Source organism: Camelus bactrianus, chromosome 2, assembly GCF_048773025.1.
Source record: "Camelus bactrianus isolate YW-2024 breed Bactrian camel chromosome 2, ASM4877302v1, whole genome shotgun sequence".
Lineage (NCBI taxonomy): Eukaryota > Metazoa > Chordata > Mammalia > Artiodactyla > Camelidae > Camelus > Camelus bactrianus.
The window spans coordinates 23,065,764-23,091,033 of NC_133540.1; the positions used below are offsets into that span (position 1 = coordinate 23,065,764).

General features: G+C 40.6%; 1 protein-coding gene across 1 annotated transcript in view; it reads left to right on the forward strand.

Annotated features, from left to right (window-relative positions):
- The first annotated feature begins 9,716 nt into the window (after positions 1-9,716).
- The window catches only part of TMA16 (translation machinery associated 16 homolog), a 30,989-nt gene continuing 15,435 nt past the window's right edge, over positions 9,717-25,270 (forward strand). Inside the window, exons 1-2 of the mRNA XM_074376905.1 lie at positions 9,717-10,221; positions 20,684-20,796. Of these exons, the coding sequence (XP_074233006.1) occupies positions 10,219-10,221; positions 20,684-20,796 (116 nt within the window). The 5' untranslated portion in view covers positions 9,717-10,218. The remainder of the gene's footprint in view (positions 10,222-20,683; positions 20,797-25,270) is intronic.

Below are 25,270 nucleotides of genomic sequence, written 5' to 3' on the forward strand. Positions count from 1 at the left end.
CTCACTATATGAAAAAATACTTTTTGTAGTGTGTACTTCAAGTGAAAAGAAAATCTAACAGGATCACTAATACAAATAGCTACGGAAGGGAAAGTAAAAATAGCCAGAAGTGGTCCATGGGACTTCTGGGGAAATAGCTTCTAATTTTTTAAGAATTAAATGCTGGACATCGCTTGGAGGAGGTGCTGTATTTTAGTTCATTAAATCTCTTTTAAAGAGTATTGGACTTCATTTGAGCAGACAGCTTGGTGCTTTAAAAATGTTTAAGTTCATTAAGACAGATGCAAAGTGTGCTTCACTCTGTGTTAATACAAAACCATAATCGTCGGGTCTCCACCGATGGCCCCGAGTGTTGAGCAAGGACCCTCCACTGTGGTCAGCTTTCAGATGTGTGGGTCAGCCCTGTGGGAGCTGGGGACTGTTTGGTTTACTGCCGGCAGGTTGTTTGCCTGCTCTGCTCTGTGTAAGGTAGCCTTCTCTGCAGGGCTGTCCAGGCAGTGCCTCAGGAAGGAGGAGGATGTGGTTTACCTTGTTTGTTTTCTTGTTTGGGGTCACAGTCCTGTGCTGCCTGTTTTCCAGTGTATGAACATTGCTGTTGCTTTGTGTAGTGTGTCTACGTTTGCGGGTGTTTATGGCTACAGGGTAAGTCTCATTCTAACTATTCTATCATAGCTTCAGAACATGTATTTTTTTTTTTTTGAGGGGGAAGGTAATTTGGTTTACTTTTATTTATTTTTAGAGGAGGTACTGGGGATTGAACCCAGGACCTTGTGTATGCTAAGCATGCGCTCTACCACTTAAGCTATGCCCTCCCTGCAGAACAGCATTGATTTTTAATTGAAGTATAGTTGATTTACAAAGTTGTGTTAGTTTCTGGTGTACAGATTCAGTCATACATATATGTGTGTGTGTATATGTGTATTATATATATATATATATATATATATATATATATATATATATATATATATATATATACACACACACACACATATATATACACATGATGACAAATGCCCTTTGGTGCCAGGTGTGATACCAGGGCAGAGACACAAACACTACTCTCAGCTAGTAACCAGGGAAGTCGTCATTGAAGCGGTGAGCTTTGACCCAGGATTTGGAGCATGGGTATGATTTTGGTGAGTGTAAATATGACAGAAGGTCAAGACCACAGTTCTGAGAGCAGAGAGAGGGAGTTTCTGATCTGATGGGAAGGGAAGATTCACGCTGAGAACAGTCGGGGGGAAAGCAGGAAGTCAGATTTTGAAAAGGGCTTGAAACAGAGCCAAGTGAGTTGTTTTTGAGTTTTGTTTTGTTCTTTTGCTTTTGGGTTGAGGATGAATTGCTGTGGAAAGATTTGCATCATCTGACTGTCCTGACCATGGCCGTGTTGGGGAAAATTGTCCCCATGGTGTTGGGAGAGAGAAAATGGACATGGGGAAGGCGAGACTTGGTAGTGGTGGCCGAGTGAGGTGGTCAGGACTTCACCAGGGTGTTCTCTGTGCTGTTACCGCCACAAAGAACGCGGTCCTGAGACTGTCCCGGGAGGCGCATAGGCAGTGCCAGTCCTCCAGTGCATCCTGGGCCAGGCGAGTGAAACTCTGACTTCAGAAACACTGATGGAAAACTCCTGTGTCTGAAAAGCTGTGGCTGAGAACTTCGCTGTTTGCTACACGTGTGGTACAAAAGTGTAGCAGGAAATTAGAAGACCATTTGTGAATCATAAACACGGATTACGAGAGGGAAAATCACATTGCCAGAAGCAATTAGAGTGACGGTTTCCTTTGGGACTTCTTTGTGTTCCAATTATTTACGTTCTTTCTTTCAGATCAGTTGCCAAATGTTCTGTTTAAATTTTCTGTCCGGTTAATTTAGCGTGTAATGGAGATTATAAAGTGAATGAAATTCACCTGTGACTCCAGAAATTATATATGTATATATGTGTATGTGTATATAGATCTGGACATTAAATATGATGCTGGCAAGCAGAATTATCTGCCAAGATGGAGAACAAGAAGGGGGGAAAGCAGCAGACCTGCTTGGGGAATGTTTGCTAGGTCTGCGAGGACAGAGGACAATGCACAGCGGCGTGGGGGTCAGGTCGGTGCGGGGGTCCAAAACAGCGCTAAGGGACTATCTCAGCTCTGGAGGCTGGAGGGCCCCATCAAGGTGACAGCAGGGTTGCCCTGAGGGCGGTGAGGGCTGGATCCAGGCCAGGCCTCTCCCCTTGGCCGTCTTCTTCCTGCGGCCCCTTCCCTCTACGTGTCTCAGGGCCTCAAGTTCCCCTGTCTATAAGGATACCAGTTATTTTGGACTAGGGCCCACCTTAACGACCTCCTTTTCATCTGACTGCTTCTGGAAACACTATCTCTCAGCAAGGTCACACTCTGAGGTAGGGGTCAGGACTCCAAGACATCTTCTGGGTGGGGGTCGGGGGGAAGGGACACAGTTCAAACTGTAACACCCGTCTTATTGTAGTGTGAGTCCAATATTCACATGGTGTCCTCCCTCACGCACATCCATGTCCAAATTTCTTCTTTTAATCAGGACACTAGTCATACTGGATTAGGGCCCCACCTTGAGTGATGACCTCGTCTTAATGAACCACATCTGCAATGACCCTGTTTGCAAATAAAGTCACATTCTAAGGTGCTGTGGGGTAGCGCGTGCACACTAGCACTGTAAGCAATCACCGGCCCTTATATTTTTGTTTGCATCAACACATCTCTAATGACACCATCAGCTTTGACCAATTTAATCATCAAATCCAGCTTTTCTCTATTTCCTTTTTTTTTAATTGGAAAAGTTTTAAGATAGATTGCTGTAAAAAGTTCCAACACTAGAGAAGAACAGAGTGAAAGGTTATTTTCCGAGCTTCCCCGGCTCAGTCCTGATCTCGTAAACTATTAACAGTTGATTGTCATGCTTCCTGATGTTTTCTGTGCTGTCTTTTTTCTGCATTTTGTTCCAGGTGGGATTTATTATGCACCCTGTCATATGACTCACTTTTTCTACTTAACAAGTCCAGAACATTTCCCACATAGGTACCTGCAGATTTTTAAAAAATTCTTTTTTGAAATAGCCGAAAATAATGATAATAGATCAGATAGTGTAGTGAGCTCAAGGATGTGGCCACCAGATGGCACTGGCGCAACGTGAGCTTTACCCGGGAGCCATGGACAGATCTGCATGGGGCGGGGAAAGTCGCTCAGTGCTGGTACCTTCCAAAGGTGATGGTGGTGGAGCCACTGTCCTGAAGGGGGGACAGGGGATCAGAGAAGAGTTTGGAGAGGGACTAGGGGTCTAGGTGGCATCAATCAGCAGCATGGGGGAGACTCTGGAACAGAGAACTCTGAAGAGACACAGTGGCTTGCTGTCTTTAACAGCCCCAGGGTTGACCGCACCTATGGCTGGCAGATGAAGGGTGATGCTTCACAGGGTATGCAAAGCGGGGAAACTCTAAATGGCTAAACATCTGCCCTTTGGAGCTATATTTCAAAAGATTGGATTGTGAAAATGTAAGTTTGGCACCAATCAGGCTTTTAAGCTGCTGGGTCCAAGCCTGCTGCGAAGAAATAAACAAGATACAGCTTTATACGGGACCACCTTTAATTCATTTGTGTAACAACTAGCTCCCTATGGAAAGACGTTCAAAATTTTTTCCATGGCAAAATATTGTCCCAGATAGAGCAAAAGAAAAATTACGAACCAACTTACATCATCTATGACAAAAAAGCTAATTATATTAATGTAATCAGGAGTCCTAACAATAAGTAGGATAAAATGGTAGAGGAGCACTGGCCCCCCCAAATCAACCCTGGAAAATGACAGAAGCCAGAAGGAACTGGCGGTTAGAAGTCAGATTACAACTGAGAAGATGGGGACGGGTGGGAGGAGGGCGTCTGTGGCAGCTGGGGGAGCATCTGGAGAGGGTGCGACTTGACCTCGGCTCTCTCTTACTTCACCTTAGGAATGAGGAGCATCTGGCCTCCCCACATTGTGAGGCGCTAGCAGAGGGCACGGAGCCCAGCTGAGTCAGGAGAGATGAAACCTGGCGGAGGGTGACTGGTGCCTGGGATGCTCACGTCCCCTGCTCTCCTGTCAGCAGGGTTTCTGTGGTCCTGGAATCTCTCCTCTGAGCTTTGATCCTCCTTGTTCTCAAACGTTCCAAGAAGGACAGAGTTGACGGTGTGACTCTCAGCGCTTCCCCAGTAACATTACAGGACAAGAGAGCTGACTCCATCAGCAAAATACAATGCTACAAGTTCAAGGAAAATACAACTCCTCAAAGGTATATTTTAAAAAAATTTAAAAGATAATAAAATGGAACAACACAGGCCACATTAAGCAGATTTATTGCAGATGAACCAGTAATTTTAAATGAGCACTATATATTCAGAAGAGTTGAAGGATATGGTAATAAAGCAAAGGGGTACAGAATTATTTTAGAAAACAAGTGATATAGGGATGAGATTAAAAATAAGAGTTAAAATGAAGATGGCACAAGATGGACTATCTAGCAGGACGATTACATCAAAGGACCACAGGGTAAACTAGCAGATCAAATTAGGAACTCTCCAAGGGGCAGCAGAAATTAATAAAGAGAAAATATAAAAGATGTGCTAAAAGATCAGGAGAACAGATGATCAATATCCAGATAATGCAAATCCCCCGTGGGGAGTGAGTGGCCAAGACATGTAAGGAGATACCAATACCCAGACAACACTGCAGTAAAGCTGCAGAAGAGCAAAGGCAACAGAAATTATGAAAAGATTCCACACAAAGAGTAAACCACCCACAAAGGAAAAACATTAGACCAACATGAGACATCTCAACAGTAATAGTGGATTCAAGAGATGGTGGAGTACAGACCATGTTCAATATCTTGTAGTAAACTATAATGGAAAGGAATATGAAAAGGAATATATGTATGTTCATGTATGACTGAAACATGATGCTGTACACCAGAAATTGACACACTGTAAACTGACTATATGTCAACTAAAAATATAAAAAGACAATAGAGTAATATATTTGTGCTTAAAATTTTTTTAACACTTCTTGCTGTTAAGTTTAGCCTACAAACATAATGGTGCATAAAATATAAATGTGACACATCAAGAAGAATTATAAAATAAAAACAGCAAGGTAACCACCACTCAGGTTAGGAGTATCACTGGCCACTTATAAAAGTATTTGTAAAAAAATGTAGTTCATTTTGCCTGTTTTTGAACTTTATAAATGAAATTATACTGCATACATCCTTTGGTCTGTTACTTATTTTATATTGTGATTTAAAATTTATTTATGTTTACCATAACTGTAGTTCATTAATTTCTTTGCTATATAGAATTTATCACAATTTTTCTGTGTTTTGTTAATGAAAAATTAGGTTTTTTTTTTTTCTGGTTAGGGATTATTACAAACAATACTGTTAGGGAAGTTTTTGTATATGTATCCTGAGAGGTATGTGTTGGAAGTTACTAGGGTACAGGTCTGGGAATAACACTGCTGGTTAGAAGATGTACACATTTCAACTTTCCAGATAATCCCAAAGTGGTTAAACAAAAAGCTTGCTCTTTGAGGACAGGAATAAGACAGTGATACCTACTGTCACTAGTACCAATCCATATTATTATCATATTAAGGGAGTACTGTTCTATTCTTATTTACATGTATTTATAAAATCTAAAAAAATCTGAGTTTGTTATTTTAACATGGGAAGATAGTTGAGTAAGCACTTTTTAAGGTGATGATGGAACTATTCAAGCTTTCTATTCCTCTGTATCAGTTTTGATCAGTTATACTTTTTCTAAGACTTTTCCATATTATTTAAGTTTATTTGGTCATAATATCCTCTTATGCATGCATAACCTGAAATGGTGTCACCTGTTCCAATTCTGATACTAGTTAATTGGGTCTTCTCTAATTTTTTCAAGGGATCCTGCAAGAATGTATCAATTTATCATTCTTTAAAAGGAGCCAAAGTTCTACCTTCCTGTTCTTATTTGTGTGTGTGTGTGTGTATATATATATATATATTTGATTTCAATAATTTCTGCTGTTCATTCTCTTCCACCTTCTGTTTTGAATTTCTTTTGTTCTCTTCTAGCCTCTTGGTGTGGATTAGCTCATTAACAGTCAGCCTTTCTCCTTTAACATAAATACTTCAGCTCTAATACTTACACTAGGGGAGCGAATTGCTGCTCGTTTATCATAGCTCACAAACTTGGATATATGGTATTTTTGTCCTCATTCAGCCTCTAATATTTTCTAATTTCCACATCATTTCTTCTTTAACTCATGACTTACTTGAAAGTATAATTCTTAATTTCTGAAGCTATGGGAATTATCAAGCTATCTTCTTCTTGTTGACTTCTGGTTTCATTGTACGGTGGCTAAAGAACACATTCTGTAGGATTTCAGTTCTTTCAAATTTGTTTGAATTTGCTTTCTGGCCCAATAGAGGATCATTTTTAGTAACTATTCCATATGTGTTTGAAAACACATGTATGCTTGCAAGCCCCTGAAGCAGCATTCTAAATAGATCATGAGGTCGGATTGGTGGTCTAGTCTTCCAAATCACTGAATATTTCATCAGCTTGCTCTGTTGTAATGGAGCAAGACATTCTGGGGCCTTCCTGGGACAGACCCCTCCCTCCACCATGCCCTCTGCCTGTCTCTTGTCTGTAGAAAAACTGTAGCCAAAGAATAAAATTTAATCAGAGAGAAAATGCAGAAATAAGGGAAAACAAATAAGACAAATAATAATAGTTTAGCCATTAAACAAAGTCATGAACCTTTAGTTCCTCTTCAAGGGCCATAGATCAAATTCTGAGTCACATCCCTTGAGCTGTTTTGCAGAGATGAAACCCCCACCAGGTGGATGAAGTTAACTACATGATGACCAGGCTGGAGCCATGACAGAAGCTGCTCCATCTTACACAATTCCGAGAACTGGCCTTGAGGAAATGGGAACAAACTGACCCTGGAACTGAAGATTCACTGTACTGAAAGCAATCAAGATGACACTGATCAGACCACCACATGACCAATTTCAAGATGATTGTCGAAGCTGACGGTGCTGTTCTGCATGCAGCCCCCTCCCTCTGCCTATTCACCCCTGAAACTCCTCTTTAAAAATTCTTGCCCCCAATCAGCAAAGGGGAGTTGATTTGTTGGGACATGAGTCCATCTTCTCCTCAGGTTTGCAGGCTTCCTCAAAACAGCTAACTTTCCTTTTACCCAACATTTGTCTCTCAGTATTGGATTCTTGAGCAACAAGCAGTAACACTATTAATTACTAAAAAAGGTTATTTTTAACTAAGACAGTTTATTTTCTACTATTATTTGAAATTGTATCAGTTTTTCCACTATATATTTGGAGGTATATTACTAGGTGAATATAAATATATCATTTAAAATGGAAAACTTTTTATCTTTACAAAGTTAACTCTTCAAACTACCATAATACTTTTCGACTTCATCCATTTTGTATAACAATGTGTCTACGCTATCATTCTTTCAGTTAGTATGTGATTAGCATACCTCTTTCCATCTTTGACTTTTAATTTTTCTATCTCTTTATATTTTAGATATATTTCAATAAACATAACGGAGTTGTATATTTTAAATCCAGTGTAAAATATTCATTTTTAAATTAAGGGCAGTTAGAGGGGGAGGGTATAGCTCAAAAGGAAGAGTGCCTGCTTAGCATGCACACGGTCCTGGGTTCAACCCCCAGTGCCTCCTCTAAAAATAAGTCTAATTACCTCCCCACCCCTGCCAAAATAAAAAAAAATTGAATAATACAATAATAAACAAATAATAAAATATAAATAAATGAATAGAGGGCAGTTACATGGATTTAAATCTACCACATTTTTGTTTTTATTTCCCCAGCAGTCCTATGTTTTTCATTTTTATTTCATTGCTTTGAATTATCTGAAATTTTTTATCATTCCACTTTCTCTATTTGTTTGTATCTTATTCAAAGTCATACTTTGTTTCTATTCGTTTTGTGGTTACCCAAGAAATTGCACAATGTATTCTTATTATATCAATATCTAATGTTAAAACTTAACACTTGCACACACACACACATCTCAATATATTTGTTAAAGCTCAGGGAAATATCTCTAAAGATGTCTCCCAACTATCTGCAGTGGTTTCTGGGTGGCAGGGATGCAGGGCTCTGCATCCTGACTCTGCTTGTCACTGTGGTGCATGTACACATAAAATTATGACCATATATTGATCATCACCATTGTATTTTTACTTTGTAGAAACTCATTTTACATTTTTACATTTACAGTGTATTTGAACATAGTGCCTTGCCCATAATCAGTATTATTTAGGGGTTAAATCTGAATGGGGAACATATAAAATCTTTCAAATCCAAATTAAAATGAAAAAAAATTCAGGATATATCACTCTTTGGATTACTGGCAATTTGAAGTTAAGACCGAGGTAGAAGCAGGTGGGGATTTTGTAATCAGAAGTGCACTTGGTAACAGCTGAAGTAGCCAGGATGCCAATTTAATGCTTACTGGATTTGCAGTAACAGAACTCAGGAAGATTACTTGCACCGGGCCAGACTTGGGGACTGCGGGGTGGGTGTAAGTTGGCTTCTCAGGAAAATGGTTAGAGGAAGAAGTAGGGTGTGAACAATAGGGATTCACTGGACTCCTCAACAGAGTAACATCTCCAGAGTACATATTTCAAGGTTGACCTTCATTGTGCAGCTTCACACAGAACGCACTGTGTGAAAATGCCTTGCCCCTAGATTCAGGGATCTTGTGGTCACCCATTCTGGTTTACAGTTTAATCTTGCTTTAATGGCTACATGTGTTGATTAAGTACATGTACCTGCACACACATACGTAGGCACTCCCAGCTTCACCCTGCCTGTAGCTTCTTCCCGTGCCAGGTTTTCTCCTTTCATTCAGGTGACGAGATTCTCTTTGACCAAACTGTACTCAGGTTCCCCTGAACTCTTTTCAACTAGGCCTGGAATTTTGGATTTCCTGTTCTTGTCTATATTGTCCGATTTTAGCAAGAAAGTCAGTTTAGCCGGACTCCCCAACTCCTCCTTTATCTGTAACTCCTTTATCTGTAACTCATCAGGCTCCTGATCAGCCACCATCTTCCAGGTGATGTCGATCACACCCGCCTGCCTGCTTCCAGGCTGTTAGGATGGTTTGGCCAGAATGTCCCCCTTACCCCGGCTGTTTCCTCTTAATAATTTTCCATCCACCAACCTCCACCCTGCTCCTTGGCTGTAAATTTCCACCTGTCCACACTATAGTAAGAGTTGAACCCCTATCTCTTCCCCACCGCGGTGATCCTTATGCATACGGAGGCGCCCCTGGAATGAAGTCAGCCTGACCTTTCCTTACCAAGTGTCTTGAATAATTTATTTGGCTTTAACATAGGTCTCTGCTCAGTTTTTATTTTCAAAAGAGTACTTCAGAGGCCCCTACGTGTAGACAATATTAATTGTTGTTTTTTCCATTCACACGTCGCACTGTAATTTGAGCTGAGGGAGGGGCAGGGATATGGTGGTCATATTCCCAACGCCTGGCACGCAGCAGGCATTCATTCAACATCTGCTGAACGAATGTGCTGTCCACGGAATCCTAACAAGTGTAGACGTAACAAAGACTCACACATAGTGACGAGAGACAGAACAACTCGAGGTGAAGGAGCTCTGAATGTGCAGACGGGGCCTTCACAGGAAAGGACCCGAAGCTGGGGGAAGGCCTTGCTCAGGCGGCGTGGGCCCTGCGCCACCCGGCGGCCCCGGGCGCTGTGCGCAGCGGGCGGCCTCCTGCGGAGGGGCTGTGCGGCCCCGGAGATGCGCGCCCGGCGAACGCCCGAGATCCCACCCGGCCAGTGCCGGGAGCCCCGAGCCCAGGACGCGGGCTCACGCCCCGCACTGGTCCGGTTCACCGCCCGCCCCAGGTCCGCCCGCCCGCGAGCTCCTGGAGAGCCTTTACGCCCGGCAGGGGCGTGAGTCCACGGCGGCCCACAAATACCGGGTCTTGTTTCCCGCGACGTCTTAGGGTAGAGCACTCGTCTCGCCCCTTCCGGTCGGGTCCGCCCGGCTTCTTCCGCCCCTCGAGGGTTTGGCTGGAGTCGCCGCGTGAGTTGCGGTCTCTGCTGACTGTGAGGTTCCTGCGTGTGGGGTCCGAGGTCCCGGGCCGCGAGGACGTCGACATGGTGGGTCCCTCCCGCTCCCCTGAAACCACCCGTTTCTGGAAGGCTCCGGTCGGGGGCGGGGAGGGCGGCCGGCGTCGGACCGCCGGGAAGCGGGGTGCGGAGTGGGAATGGTGGGTGGTGGGGGTCCCGGGTTCAGGGCCGAGTCCGGAGGTGCTGCCCCCTCGCGGGAAGCCCGCGCCTCTCCCTGTGCCCACTCCCCACCGGGGTGTGAACGCGGGGCACGGGGCGGGGGGTGCCGCTGAACGCGGGAAAAAGGCGTGGGCGGCGGGGCCGCGGGGCCTCGCGTCCGTTCTCCACCCTCCAGTGACCCACACTCCGGCCCCGGACCCGGCCTCCACATCCCGGTTCCCTCCACCACGCTGAGACTGTTTTTCTTAAAAGTGGAGTGGATGCGAAAAAGCGTTTACATGACACAGTTAAGCATTAAGATCAACTGTATACGGGCTCTTTGTGTGTCTGTTATTCACTTTAAGAAATAAAACATAATAATAGTTTTTGAGACCCTCTGTGTTTCCCTTGAACCTGTAATCTCCAGGAGGTACTCAGTGATAAACAGGATCTAAATTCCGCTTGCTTGTCTTTCATCGTACAGCTTATGTTTGTATTCCAAAACTGCTACTTGCTTTTCTCACTTACGTTCTTGAGAATAATTCTTGATTAGGAACATGTTTATAAGTATTTTTACGCATTTTATACATTTCATAAATATAATTTAAACATTTTTCAGTTTCTGATAAAAACAGCTACATTTAAAAGTTTATAATCTGGTTAAAAGTTATGATACTCTGGTCTCAATGTCATCCGCCCCCTTTCTCTGTTGCTTTCCATTTTCTTTTTCTCCTTTTCATTGTGTTTTCGTCTTTCATATCTATCCACAGTCTTTTTGCTTTAGAACACACACGTTTGTGTGAATTCAGTCTTTTTACTTAGCACTGTATGCTATTGCCAACCCTTTTTAGTTTTCTCTCCTAGCCTTTCTTTTGCAGAGTGAACCTTGAAAGCGTTGATAATGCAATTGTGTGTGAATGATTGGGGGCTGACTGGCAATTGACTGTTTGTCGTTGACTATCAGAACTTCCCTTTTGTCAGGCTGTATAGTAGGAGCATTGTCATGAGTCAGGAAGGCAGCATACTGATCTGTTCTCATTGGCATATTTCCTGGGACACGTGGCTCTGCTGTATCTTCTCTTGTAAATTCAGCTTGTCACTGGAGGTTTTCCATGTAGACTTTTACATCAGTTGCTTTAAACTTCTTTCATACATCTGAGAATGTGGGCAGTGGAGTCCTGGAAGATGAGTTTGGCACCTGTCTTTGCTAAGTTATGGTCTTGGTGAAGTTACTTAACCCCTCTAAGACTTGGTTGTTCTGCTAAGTTGGGATAGTCATGGTGCCTGCCTCAGAATTGTGGAAATTAAATGTAAACCACTTAGCCCAATGTCTGGTCCTTAGTAAAATGTTACTTGTTGTAGTCAACTTTAGTAGTGTAGTAGTAGTACCTGTTGGTCATTTGTATGTCTTTGGAAAAATGTCTATTCGGGTCCTTTGCCCAATTTTTAATCAGTTTGTTTTTTTGTTATTGAGTTGCATGAATTCCTTATAGATGTATGTGTATATATACATATACATGCTTATAAATATGGGATACTACGTATCAGATGCATGATTCTGCAGATATTTTCTCAGAACTCTCGTAGGTTCCTTTTCATTTTGTTAATCGTTTATTTTGCTGTGCAGGAGCTTCTTCGTTTCATGTAGTCCCACTTGTTTATTTTTACCTTTGTTGCTTGTGCTTTCGGTGTCATCCAAACAGTCATTGCCAGGATCAGTGTCAAGGAACTTTTTCCCTATGTTTTCTAAGAGTTTTATGGGTTAGGCTTTACATTTAAATCTTTAATCCATTTTGAGTCAATTTTTGCCAGTGGTGTAAGACAGGGGACCAGTTTCACTCTTTTGCGTGAGAATATCCAGTTTTTCCAGTACCATTTATTGAAGAGACTGTCTTTTCCCCATTGAACATTCTTGGCTTGTTTGTCAAATATTATTAGTTGTCCATTATATGCTTGAGTTTATTCCTGGACTCCTGATTCTGTTCCAATTGTCTGTTTCTGTTTTTATGCTGATAAATTTAATATTAAAGAGATGACTCGCTAGTAAAAACTTGCTCCTGGAAGTTAGTAAAACTGACCAGAAACATTAATGAAACTCTACCTAGTATGCCAGCCTTTTTTGGAATAAAACTGCATGTACGTGGTTTTAAAGAAGAATCAAACAGTAAAATACGGTTGTCCATGAAGTGTATTAATTTTCTGTTACTGCTGTGGAAAAGTAATATAAATTTAATGACTTAAAACAACACAGATTCATTCTATTACATTTCTGAAGATCAGAAGTCCAAAAATGAGTTTCACTGAGCTAAAATTAAGGTGTTGGCAAGACTGTCTTCCTTCAAGAGACTCTTGTGGAGGATCTCTTGTTTTTTCCTGTTTCTAGAGGTTGCCTGTAGCCCTTGACTCTAGCCCTTTCCTTCATCTTCAAAGCCAGCAGTGTAGCACTTCATATCTGCCTTGAGAGAAGGCCACACCTCTCCTGCTGCCTCCCTTGTACAAAGTCCCTGGTAATTACATCAGGCCCATTTGGGGATTCCGGTATGATCTCCCCATCTCAAGGTCTTTGATGCGTCTCATGCCACGTATGGTAATACATTCACAGGTGTCGGGGAATTAGAGTGTGGACGTTTTTGGGAAGGATGGCATTATCCTGCCCACAACAAAATGTAGGTCTTGTTCCAACTCTGTTTCCTAGTTTGCTAGTGCAACTGACAACCGACTAGTTAGAGCAGTTCCTTAGATAACCGTTCAGATACTTCACATGAATGTACTAGCATATTCATGTGCCCCTGCGTTTTGGTCATACGTGATCTGAGAGAGCAATCATGTGAGTACAGAGAGGTCTACCCCTTGCTTGTTTAACAGCTGCCATCCTCTTGTTTGCTTTTCCTGCAGTTTATTTACTAGGTCTCTGATGGACACTTAAGCTGTTTTCATTCTTTTGCTAACACAAACACTGCTGCATTGATGATGATTAGTTATTTTGTATATGTGTAAATATGTCTGTGCATTAAATTAATAGAAGTAGGATTATTTAAGCAAAAGATGTGTGGTTTTTATCCTGATAAAATCTATCAAATTGCCTTCCAGAAGCTTGTACCAGTTTACATTCCACTTATTAATCAGACTGCTAACTCAGCCACACCCTCACTAATGCAGTGTTAATAATTTTTAAAAATATTTTTATACATTAAAATTTGTATTTTATTGAAGTTTTAATTTACATTTCTTTTAAGGTAAAGCACACATCTTTTCAACACTTTAAAAACATTTATATTTACTTTTTCTGTGGCTCGTTTGTGTTCTTTTTCCTGTTTTTATTTTAGGTAACTAATCTTTTCCTCATTGATTTCATAACAGTGCCTGTTACATCAGAGGTGCTTATTAAATATCTGTTCATCTGAGCTTGGCCCTAGGTCCTTTTCTTATTCTTCTGAAGAAAACCTTATTGTCTTTGTGGCTTTAAAGTACCACCTTTAACCCCAGGTTATCCCAAATTCGTATCTTCAGCCAAGACCGTTTTACTAACTGCCAGACTCATAAATTTATTTACTTGCTTTACATCTCTACTTAGCTGTCTCCAGGGCATCTTAAACCAGTGTCTTCAAGTCAAAATTTTTTTTTTAATTTAAAACTTCTTTTAATGAGTTTTTTTCCCGGGGTGGGGGCTGCGTAATTTGGCTTGTTTGTTTATTATGGAAGTACTGGCGATGTAACCGAGGACCTCATGCGTGCTAAACATGTGCTCTACTGCTGAGCTGTCCTCCTTCCCCCTCACAGGGAATTCCTGATGCCCCCGTCTCGTGTGCCATCTTAGTGAGCAGTGTTCTGGTCACGTGGTTGCTTGTGTTGCAGACCTGGGAGTCATACTTGATTCTTCCCGTATCCCACTGTCCGTGTTCAGTCCCGTCATTCTGTCTTCATATGCATCTCACGCCTTGCCATTTCTCTCCATCTTCACTTCACCACCCTTAATGCTTCTCAGCTGTCATTTTTTCTTAATGACCTACCTCAGTACTTCAGTAGTCTTGCTTCTGTTTGCTTTACCTCCTTCCAAACTTTTTCATGCAGCAGCTCACATCATCCTTAAGAAAACAAGTAGGTCTCAGTCACTTCCTCAGGGAGTCTTCCTGATTTCCCAAAGTTAGGTCCGCCTGTTAAGTGCTGGGCCATTTTCTGGCCAGCTATGTAGTTCCTCATGAGATAACAAGATAAACTATGTAGTTACTCATGAGATAACAAGGTTGTACACTGTATAGTTATTTATGAGATAACTAAGAATGTAAGCAAGTTCGTGTCTGTTTTTGATCCTGGAATCTCACTGCCTGTCCTAGTACATGGTAGTATGTGCTCTGTAGGTTTGTGGGTGTTTTTGTTGTTGTTGACAGTGAACACTGGTACAAGGTAAAGGTGTAGAGTGGTAGCAGAGAATGGGCGACAAGGTTAATTCTGACTAGATGTTGATGGGTAAGTCAGGACTAACAAAGTTGAGCTTGATGTTAGATTTTCGCATGAAAGATAAAGTCGGTATTCAAGAATTAAGATGTTTTCTTAATGCTAAGGAGAGTATTTATGAGCTTTTTAAAAATTATTTTATATGAATTATTTCACACTGTTTTAAAGAACTTTAAAATATTTTTTATTTATACTAGTTCAGTGTGCAGCATACTGTGGGTGCTCAGTAAAATGTTCACTTGGGTCCACCTCCCACTTTTATTTCTTTGAAACTTTTATTTTCAACCTGATAGGATGTGTCTGTAGTCTTCAGGGAGCTACACTGGGGGAGATGAGCGCAAGTGTAAAACTAGATGACTGGTCAGTGTAGTATATTAAGTGCTAAGTGTACTGTGATCTGAAATGGTTACGTATTTGTGGATAGCTTCACGAAGGAAGTGAACTTGAATTGAAAATGGTCCAGTAAGTTCCTTTCTGGAAGCTCTAGGTATTTGTCATTGACACTTGTTGACATCTTATTTAGGTTAAGCAAGGGAATTGTACTAGGATTTTTGGGGGTAGAGTTAACTGCAAAAAAAAAAAAAAAAATGGTGCAGATTCTCTTAGTAAGTCCATTACATTTCCATCATGTTAGTGATGTTAAGTGACTTAGTACATCATGTTCTAGAATTTATTTTGGTGTTAAGGGTATTTGGGATTTAAAGTTTATTATATACTGTAAGCTTTCTCAGTTGTAGGTGTGGCTTTACTCTTCTACTTTTTTTTTTTTTTTACGTATTCATACACTTTGGTGTACCTTAAGTATGTTTGGTGAAATGATCATTCTAGATTTCAGGTTATATTGAGAGTCTAAATGACATTTCTGTTTCTAGTGTAGCCTAGATTCTATGATGACTTTGATAGTCTTTTAGGAAAAGCTCCTTTTTGTTGTTTATGATTTTAACAGAAATACTTGAAGCATATTACCGCTGAAATACTTCTTTCTATTGCTGTTTTGTTTGAACAAACTAGTTACATGTTTTCTTTGCTAATCTCAAGTATGAATTCAAAGAATAATTTAGATTGAATTTCCTGAAGTAATCATTAAATACTGTATGTGAGAGACTTTTAATACTGGTTTTCTTAACTGGAATATTTCTGTGTTGCCAGAAACTTTTCCAAAGTTTCTGTTATTCAAAATAGCCTGTTAGTTACGCATATGAAAAGAAGTGGATTTTTGAAAGTTAAATTTGGCACTTTTTGAAACATAAAATACTAATTTTTTATTGAAAATACACCTTAATCCCCTCCCCCAGTTTTGTTATGTTTACATTCTGTACTCTTTTATGAATCGTCAGATGTTTTACAAAATAAATTTGGAGAACCCCTGACTGATGGATATTAATTGATTTTTAGAGCTATTTAGCTTGAATAGATTGTAATTAATAGATTAACTTTTTATTGGTAGGATTTGCCTTCACTTTTTCCCTGTTAGAGTATTTTGTTGGTTTTTTTGAAAAAAATTAATATATTGAAACATAAAAATGTTGTGAAGTTTAACGTTTTATATTACATAGTTTTGTGCAGTATTATATATTCATAAACTGCCTTGAGGCAACCTTTTCATGAATAAATTATCACAAGGAATCATTATCTACAGTTGAGTCAGAACGTAAGTTCAGTTTCTTTGCACTTTCTTTGTACAAAGTCTTGAAAGTTCTGTAACTGAGATCTTTTAAAGCTGTTCACTTTTATACTCCTAGGGTATCAAACTATTTCTTCTTCTAAAGAAAGTTTTTGAATCTTTTTTTTAATTTATCAAATTTATTTTTTATTATGGATATTGTTATAGCAGAATATAAAAATTAAATGATAAAAGTTTAAGAGTACAGTTTAACTTCATCTTTAAAAAGTTCATCTTTTTTTTTAAAACTATACATACTCAGGTAAAAAAAGGCTCTAAACTTATAACTTCAGAATTACATTCTAGAAATGAATGCTTTGGCCACCTAAAAGTTTATATTGACAAGTTGCATGCATTTGCAAATTATAACGCAGTATTTGTACACAGAATAACTATATATACATTTTACTTACATTGCTGATATATGATAGTTACCCACACTGTCTTGAGAAATGAGGCATAATATAGATGCAAACTAAGTAGAAGATCAGTCTCAACTACAGCATTTCTTTCACAACTGGTAAGAGATAATCCAGACATTTGCTGAATATAAAAAAAAGTCCCATGCTTCGTGGTCTCTGGGAATTCCAACATATTTTAGGTGACCCTGAAGGAGTTCACTGCTGTGCTCGCTGGTAAAGTTGAAGGAACTCTGGTCCAGAGGAGGGGACTGCCCTCCATCCACTGGCCTCAGTGCAGCTCAGGTGGAGATCTGACTGAGTGAGTGAGTGCAGCCGGGCAGTTTGGGAGGCCTGAGTGGAGGGGAGGGGACAGCACAGCTTTAACACGAGGGCCCACTCCTGGGAAAGGGACCAGCAGGACTTGGTGCTTGGTCCCCTGGCTGATTTGTAAAAGCCCCTTGTGATGTGCTGATTCTTGTGAGCTCCTCCAGGAACTTGAGCACTTTAGCAGCTCCGCCATCTCTTAACGTATAGACTGCAGGGATCTCTCTTTCTTTAGTTCTCGGATGAGAAAATTGATTTCCTTCCTCGAACCAGGTTGACCGTCATCAACTTTCTAGAAGTGTCAGCGAGGCTGGGTGTGTTTACCGGCTCCTCCTCTAGCCTGGCCTTCTTTACAGTTGTCTCCATCCTGGCGCGCTCCTTTTTAGCCACACAGAGCTTGTCAATGAAGTGGCATTTCTCCTCAAACTGTGCAGCCGGTGTTTTTGCCAGTTGCTTTTCATGTCTTCCATTAAGTTGACTTCTAACAGACTGAATAAGTCTGCAAGTAACCACCAACAAGGTGAGGACAGACCTCAACGCTGTCTCCCAGCGGAGGCTCTGGAACATGAGCTGAGAACACAGGCCATTGGGCAGCAGCAACACCGGGACCACACTCAGCTTCCTAAGAACCTGCCCAAAGCCAAGCTTCACAGAGGACAGCAGCCCCTCCAGGGCACTGATCCACCCAGGGCTCTGCCCAGTTACCGTGGAGCCACCAGCCACAACAAGCCCCAGGGTCACCCCAACATTCCACCTGGAACCCAGCCAGCAACTGACATCCTGGATTAGTCTATCTGGTCAGTGTCGGTGGGAAGGAGGGGGGTTGTCAGAGGAGAGGGCTGTAACTAAAATGTCATTTTCTCCATTATTGTCTAATGGTAATTTTTTCTTACCTCTTTCTTTTTGTGTTTATATCTGTATACAATAAAAATATAGTGAAATGTGCCAATATAAAGTTTTTGATTTCACAAATCTTTCAAATCCCTAACCCTCAACACTATCAAAAAGTTTTTAAGTCTTTAAAAGAAATTTTTTATAGACTGGGACATACTGCTGTAATGATATTATGCAGTTCTGTAACTTAAGTTTTACAGCTTCAGAGACTCTCTTTTTCTTGAGGTTTTTGTGACTTTTTTTCACTTTTTTAAAGCATTTTATTTGTGGGAATATATAGAATAAAGCTATCTTTTCAAAGATATGTTTGCTTTTTTTTTTTGGTTTTGCATTAGTTACCTCTTTAACAAGCTATCTCACAATTTATCAGCTTAAAACACAGAATTATCACAGTTTTTGTGGGTCATAGATCAGGCATTCCTTACCTAGATTCTCTGCAAGATTTCTCACAAGGTCGCTGTCAAGGTATGACCTAAAGCTGTGGTTTCATCTCAAGGCACGACTGGGGAGGATCCACTTCCCAGCTCACTCACATGGTTCTTGGTAGGATTCAGCTCTTTGTGGACTGTTGGACCAAGGGTCTCAGTTCTTCACTGGCTGTTGGCTGGGACCTCCCTCAGTTACTGGTCACATAGGCCTCTCCATAGGGCAGCAGACTGCAAGACAGCTGTTTCCATCAGAGGGAATTGAGAGAGCAATGGAGAGAGTGGGCAAGAGGAAACCGGAGTCCTTTCATAACCTAACCTTGGGATTGATATTCATTGCTTTTGCCAAATGTTTGTCAGTGAAGTGAGCCACCAGGTCCAGCCCATGCTCAAGAGAAGGGGATTTCACACGAGCATAGGTATCAGGAGGTGGGGTTCATTGGGGGCATCTTAGAGGCAACCTAGCATGGTTCTGAAAGTTTTTACTTGATTTATTCTTGCCAGGTGAACTGCATGCACAAAAATGCCTTATCGCACCTTTCTTTCTCCTTCCTTCCTCACTTTGATGTGTGCAGAGACACTCAAAAGAACGCACATACTCTTCTGTGATGGTTTCACTCTTTGTACTCCTCTGCCTGTAACCAACTCCCAGGGACATCCTGGATTTCAGACCTGGAGTTTAGTCTTCTCTGGTCAGATTTATCAAGAAGTGAACAGTAGATACTTACTGAATATTTTAGTAAATATTTGTGGAAGACATGAATACATGTGTGAATGAGGTAGTCATTTTAATTAACTCTGCCTGGAGAGTTTTACAAAGTGACTTTGAGCTGTGTCTTATCAAAGGACAAGTAAGGAAAAAGAGTTTGCAGGCAGAGGTAACAACAAATACAATCTCAAGAAGTAATAAAACAAGCTATGTTCTGGAAATGGTGAGGAGGTAGTAAGAATGGGATGAAGGGTCTTTTGAAGAACGGGGAACAGTGTTGGAGAAGCAGGTTGGGTGGATTGTTTTCCATGTTTAGGACTGAGGACATAACTGAGCGAGTGGAACTCTAGCAGAGAAGAAGGACTGTACTAACTCGTGTCTAGAAAGATAAACATTGTAACTTCCCGTGAAAAGAGGACTTGCAGTGAGAACCTACAGGCCAACCTAATCATAAAAGATCACTGCATTTTAAGACAGTGACAGTTTTGAAGAGAATATTTTAGAAACACTTGACCTTTTCAAGGATTGGGTATGTTAGACTCCCAGCTGTCCCCTAATAGCCTCTTTGTTTTTCGTCTCTAATCATGTATTTTTTCCTGAGAATAAAGATTGTATTTAATATTTTCCCTTATAGAATCTTCCTTTTTATATAACAAAGTTTTTCTTTGCTTTTCACTGGCTGGACTGTAGACCTGGTGTTAAGCCATTTTGAATTATATGGATATATATGAGGTTACAGTCCAGGGATGGTAAATCACAGGATGGAGGGAGTCTGGATCTCAGGGCTTTGTGGAGTGGAGCCTCCAGCTCCTGCTTTTTACATGAGAGGGCTAAACTTCATCTGGGTTAAGCCATTATTGTTTTGGCTTTCTATTACAGGGAGCCAAACAAAATTCCTCAATAATATAGGTCAGGTATAAGAGACAGAATTATGTAGGAATAAAAAAAAATTATTGAACTGCAGACAGCTGGTTTAGAGGACCTAGTTAACTGGCCTAAGGCTTGAATGGGAAAATAATTTGCTCCCTTTTGGAAGTGCTGATTTTGAGATGGCTTATCTATTTCCTCTGCCCCTAATTTCCTATGAGCCCAACTTTGATTTTGCTTTATTTGCTGCCTACCCTGTTCCATGCACAGCTTCTACAGTCAGGCTCCCATTAACATCCTGTGTGCCTTCTGCTGCCCCCTGTAACTTTCTTAGTTTCCAGCTGTGTGAGTCTTCTCACAGTCTGCACTCTCTGTATCTGCTTTGAAGATGGAACAGTTGAGGAACTGGGTTTATTGACCGTTTCCGTGCCTTTATTTTCTTACATCATTGGAGAATAGTTCTGAATACAGTTGACCCTTGAACACTGTGGAGGCTAGGGGCACTGACGCTCAGCAGTCAAAAATCTGCATATTTTAAATTTTTATTTCCAAAGAAAAGTTTTTGACAGAAGTCATTTATGTATCTGACTATGTTATATGTTTTTCTACATTTTAGCCTAAAGCACCAAAGGGAAAAAATGGAAGACAGGAAAAAAAAGTCATCCATCCATATAGCAGAAAAGCAGCTCAAATTACAAGACAGGCTCACAAACAAGAAAAAAAGGAAAAGTAAGTATCTTTTCATTGTTTATATTATGCATTGGTGAAAATCTCTCTTACGTGCTTATTCTTGATCAGTATGCCCTTCTTCCTTCAATAAATAAATAATGTCCTGTGCCCAGGGAAAACCATGAATAAGGATTCAGCTCTTAGAGTTTACCTAAAACAGATACATGAATATAAATAGATTGTGATGAGTGCAGTGAAGAAAAATTGAAAAGGATTATGGGTTGGAGAGTGAGGGGGAGGTTCTGTCTTACATAGGCTAGTCATAGAAGGCTTCTCTGAAGATGTTACACTTTAGCAGAGAACTGTAAGATGTGAGACAGTGAGCTGTGTGGACATTTATCAGGTGTATAGGTTAAAGTGCTTCTTAGATGTAGAAGATGAGATACAGAATGGGCAGTGGGATATGTTGGGTCTAGTGATCAGAGGATAGGTCACAGATAGGGACACAAATTTGGGAGTCATCAGCATCTATCTGGAACTACAAATCATCAGACTGGATAAGACCACTTAACTAATGAGTAAGATAAGAAAGAGAGGGTGCCAAGGGTCCAGTCCGGAGGCCCTCCACCATTTAGAGGTTGGAGAAAGAAAGAGGCTCCAACAGGTTAGACTGAGGAGGTGAAAAAAGAAGGTAGCATTTCAGAGAGAAAATAGTGATCAGTGGATGGCATTTGCTACTAAGATTAGAGCTGAGAATTGATTTAGTAATTTGATTTAGTAATGAGATCATTTAGTAAAGTGGAGATCACTGTATTATTTTTTCTTGAGTTATTAATAGTTGCTTTGGAAGTTACAACTAATATCTTAAAACTTAAAACAATCTAGTTCGGATGAAAGTCAAGTTAATTTCAGTAGTAGTCAAAAGAATTTGCTCTACCATAACTCCATTCTGACCCCCTCCTTTGTACTATTAATGTCCACTAAATTATATCTTTATATATTGTAAGTGCATAAACACAGTTTCCTAATTATTGTTTTTATGCAGTTGTCTTAAATTAGGACAAGAAAAGTGTTACAAACAAAAATACGTTCAGACTGTCTTTTATATCTACCTATGGGATTACATTTTCACTGGGGCTTCTTATTTTTTCATGTGGATTCAAATTGCTATCTACCATCCTTTCATTTCAGCCAGAAAGCTCCCTTTAGTGTTTCTTGTAGGGCAGGTCTGCAAGCAACAGATTCTCTCATTTTTGTTCATCTGAGAATGCCTTCAATTTTTCCTTTGCTTCTACAGGATTGTGCTTCATTTTAAAGTTTCACTGTGTATAGAATTTCAGTCTTCCTTGAACACTTGGAATCTGTCATCCCTCAGCCTTCTGGCTTCTATGGTTCTGATAAGAAGTCAGCTGTTAATCTTACTGAGGATCCTTTGTGTGCGATGAATCACTTTTCTCCTGATGTTTTCAAGATGTCCTCTTTGTCTTTGAATAGTTTGACAATGATATGCCTAGGTGTGGATCTCTGAGTTCATCCTACACGGAGTTTGTTAAGCTTCTTGGGTGTATAATTAATGTTTTTCATCAAATTGGGAAGTTTTGGGCCATTTTCTCAAATATCCTTTCTGTCCTCTCTGTCCTCCCCTTCTGTGACTCCCATTATGCATATGTTGGTGTGCTTTGTGGTGTCCCCCTAGGCCTCTGAGACTTAATTTTTCTCTTTTTACTTTCCGTTGCTCAGGTTGGATAATTTCCCCTGACTTATTCTTATGTTTGCTCGTCTTTGTCCAGTAGGTCCAAACCTCTGGAGTTCTTCAGGAACAGTTTCTATTGTATGCTATTTTTAACCCCCGAGTATGGGCCATACTTTCCTGTTTCTTTGTGTCTCCTAATTTTTTGTTCAAAACTGGACATTTTAAATATTGCAGTCTGACAGTCCTGTTAATCACATATGACCTACCCCTATCCTTGATCAGGTTCACTGTTGTTTTGCTGTTGCTGTTTGCTTTGTGACTTTCCTGGACTGATTTTGTAAAGTCTGTTTGTTGTGTGTGACCTTTGAAGCTTCTGCTCAGTTAGTGGCCAGCTAATATTTAGGCAGTGATTTCTTTAAGTTCCTTTAATAAGTTTCTCAATGTTTGCTGAGGGGCTCTGTTAGTCTGTTGGACATGCTTCCGATACTCCAGTAGGCAGTTTATAGACTTCATTTCCATTTGAAGAGCCTCATGGTTGTCCAGAGGTGAGAAAATAGGACCTTCTCAGATCTTTCCTTGGCGTGAACACAGTCCTGAATACACCATTCCTGCGAGTATGTTGAAGCTAGTTTTTCAAAACCCTCTATCAGCCTTCCATTTCTTAGTTTTTCCTTTTAATGTTTTGGTCAGCCTTTTGTTAGCCCCTAACTGGTAACATCACTCAGGCGGCTGCTGTGTTAGTTGCTGCCGATTTGTTTTTGAGGAGCAACCTGGGGGGAGGGCTGCTTCCACAGAGAGCTCTGAGTTAGATTAAATAAAAGCAGAGTAACTGAGAATGGAGCTTTTCAGTGTGCTGCCGGCTGGGCCAAATGGCGACAGTTCTCAGGGTGAACTTTTGGGGAGCTCCCATCCTGTTGTGTCTGTCCTGGTGGCTGCTAGGAGGAGTTGCTGGTCCAGAGCTGGGAAGAGGGGGATGGGGTATAAACACCCCAGATTTGCTGTCCTTACTGAGATTGGGTCATTTTTCTCGAGTAAATGCTCCTTGGATTGCTGCAAGCCTTTCATTTCTATACTTCTAAAAAGTTGATTTTGACAGGCTTTGTCAGTGCTCTCTTGGCCCCTGTGGGGGAGCAGATTTTTGTAAGTTCTGATTCTGCCATTCTGAAAGTTGGCCTATATTCTTGATGTGAAGGATTCATAGGAAAATTTTCTTCCTAGGAAAACAAAATACGTATGTAACACCTCTTCTTTTCTTGTCTCCTTGTCCCTTGGTCCCCCCTTCTCTGGTCAGCAGCACACACTGTGTAATTTGCCTGTTCTCCCCTCCATCTCTGGCCTTTGAGGGTCCCCAGGAACTGCTATGAAAACAAGAAGTCCCTTAAAATGAAGTTATGAAGGCAAAGTGGAAAGCATCAGTTTGATGATTTTAATGGCACTGGATGCATCTGCACACTGGCTGACAGAAAGAAGCCAGCACTTTCACTGTTGCAAGTTGATTCCTTGCCCAAGACCAGGAGGGCTTAGCTGGCTCACAAATTATGTGACTAGAAGTTTTCTTGAAAAAAGTAGTCAACTGCTATGATAGTGTAGTCAAATTTTCTTTTTTTTTTTTTTTTTTGTAAGGGAGGGTCTTTTTACGTTAAAGTTTGTTATAATGATTTTATTGCTTTAAAACAGTAATTTTCAAGCTTCAGTTACTTACGTATCACTCTGATGAATTTTGCTGTATCTTTTTGACATATGCTGCTTGCATGATTTTTCCATCACCTGTACCACTGCTTCACAAACTTCAGTGTGCATGAGGCACACCTGTCAGGAGTGCTGAAACAGTTTGTGGGCCTCACGCCCAGAGGTTTCCATTCAGAAGGGTTTGCATTTCTGGCAAGTTTCTAGTCATGTTGCTTCTGGTTCAGGCACTGATCTATCATGTTCTTTAATTTACATTCTTTAGAAATCTTTTACCCTTGACTATTATTGTTTTTAAAGGAGACATTTTATCTCTGTTGAAACCAACTAGATACTGTTGCCTTCCCCGAATGATTTGAGCTCCAGGCGTGGTTACTTATTTTTGATGGAAAGATTAGCAAAGGTTGGAAGACTTGTAAAATAAACTAACATTAAGCTAAGTTTTCTCCTTAATGTAATTGGAAAGGATCTAAAGAAAATGAGGGGAAAGGTAACTTGCTTATTACCATTTGATTACAGATTGTTCAATTCTGTGTATATGAACTGCCTGAAAATTGGCTTACATAGTACACACCTTATGTAGTGGTATGCATGCAGTATTTTAGGAAATAATGCTTTAGACTATGACTGAGTACTTTGCTTCACTGTAAATATTTGTGATGTTTGTATGTTGTCAAGTATATTCAGGAGCTTATGGATTGATTTGATGTTGATTTACAGTCAACATTATAGAAGAATCATGGAAGGATAAAACAGAACAACATTGCTAACCTCACATTTAAAACTTGTCCTAAAGAAGTTCTGTTGTTGGCCATGGCTCTATTTTAATAGTACAGAGTTGAAAGACATCATTTAATTCTTTTCTTCTTGGGCAGCGTTCCAAACAGATGGAGTGTTCTCTTTTTTCTCATGTATTTTAAAGAAGTCACCCTTGTGGCAGTCATAGCGCCAGAAGCAAACACATGTAGTTTTAGTAGCGTCTGACATTTTACGAAACAGGCATTTAGTAGTGTCTGACATTTTATGAAACAGGCATTTAGTAGTGTCTGACATTTCATGAAACCTGTCATAAGTGTCAGCTTTTTGAGCAGCGGCAGCAGGGACCACGAGTCCTACTTAAACAAGCGGGAGCGTGGTCACGGAGAGTGTCCCGAG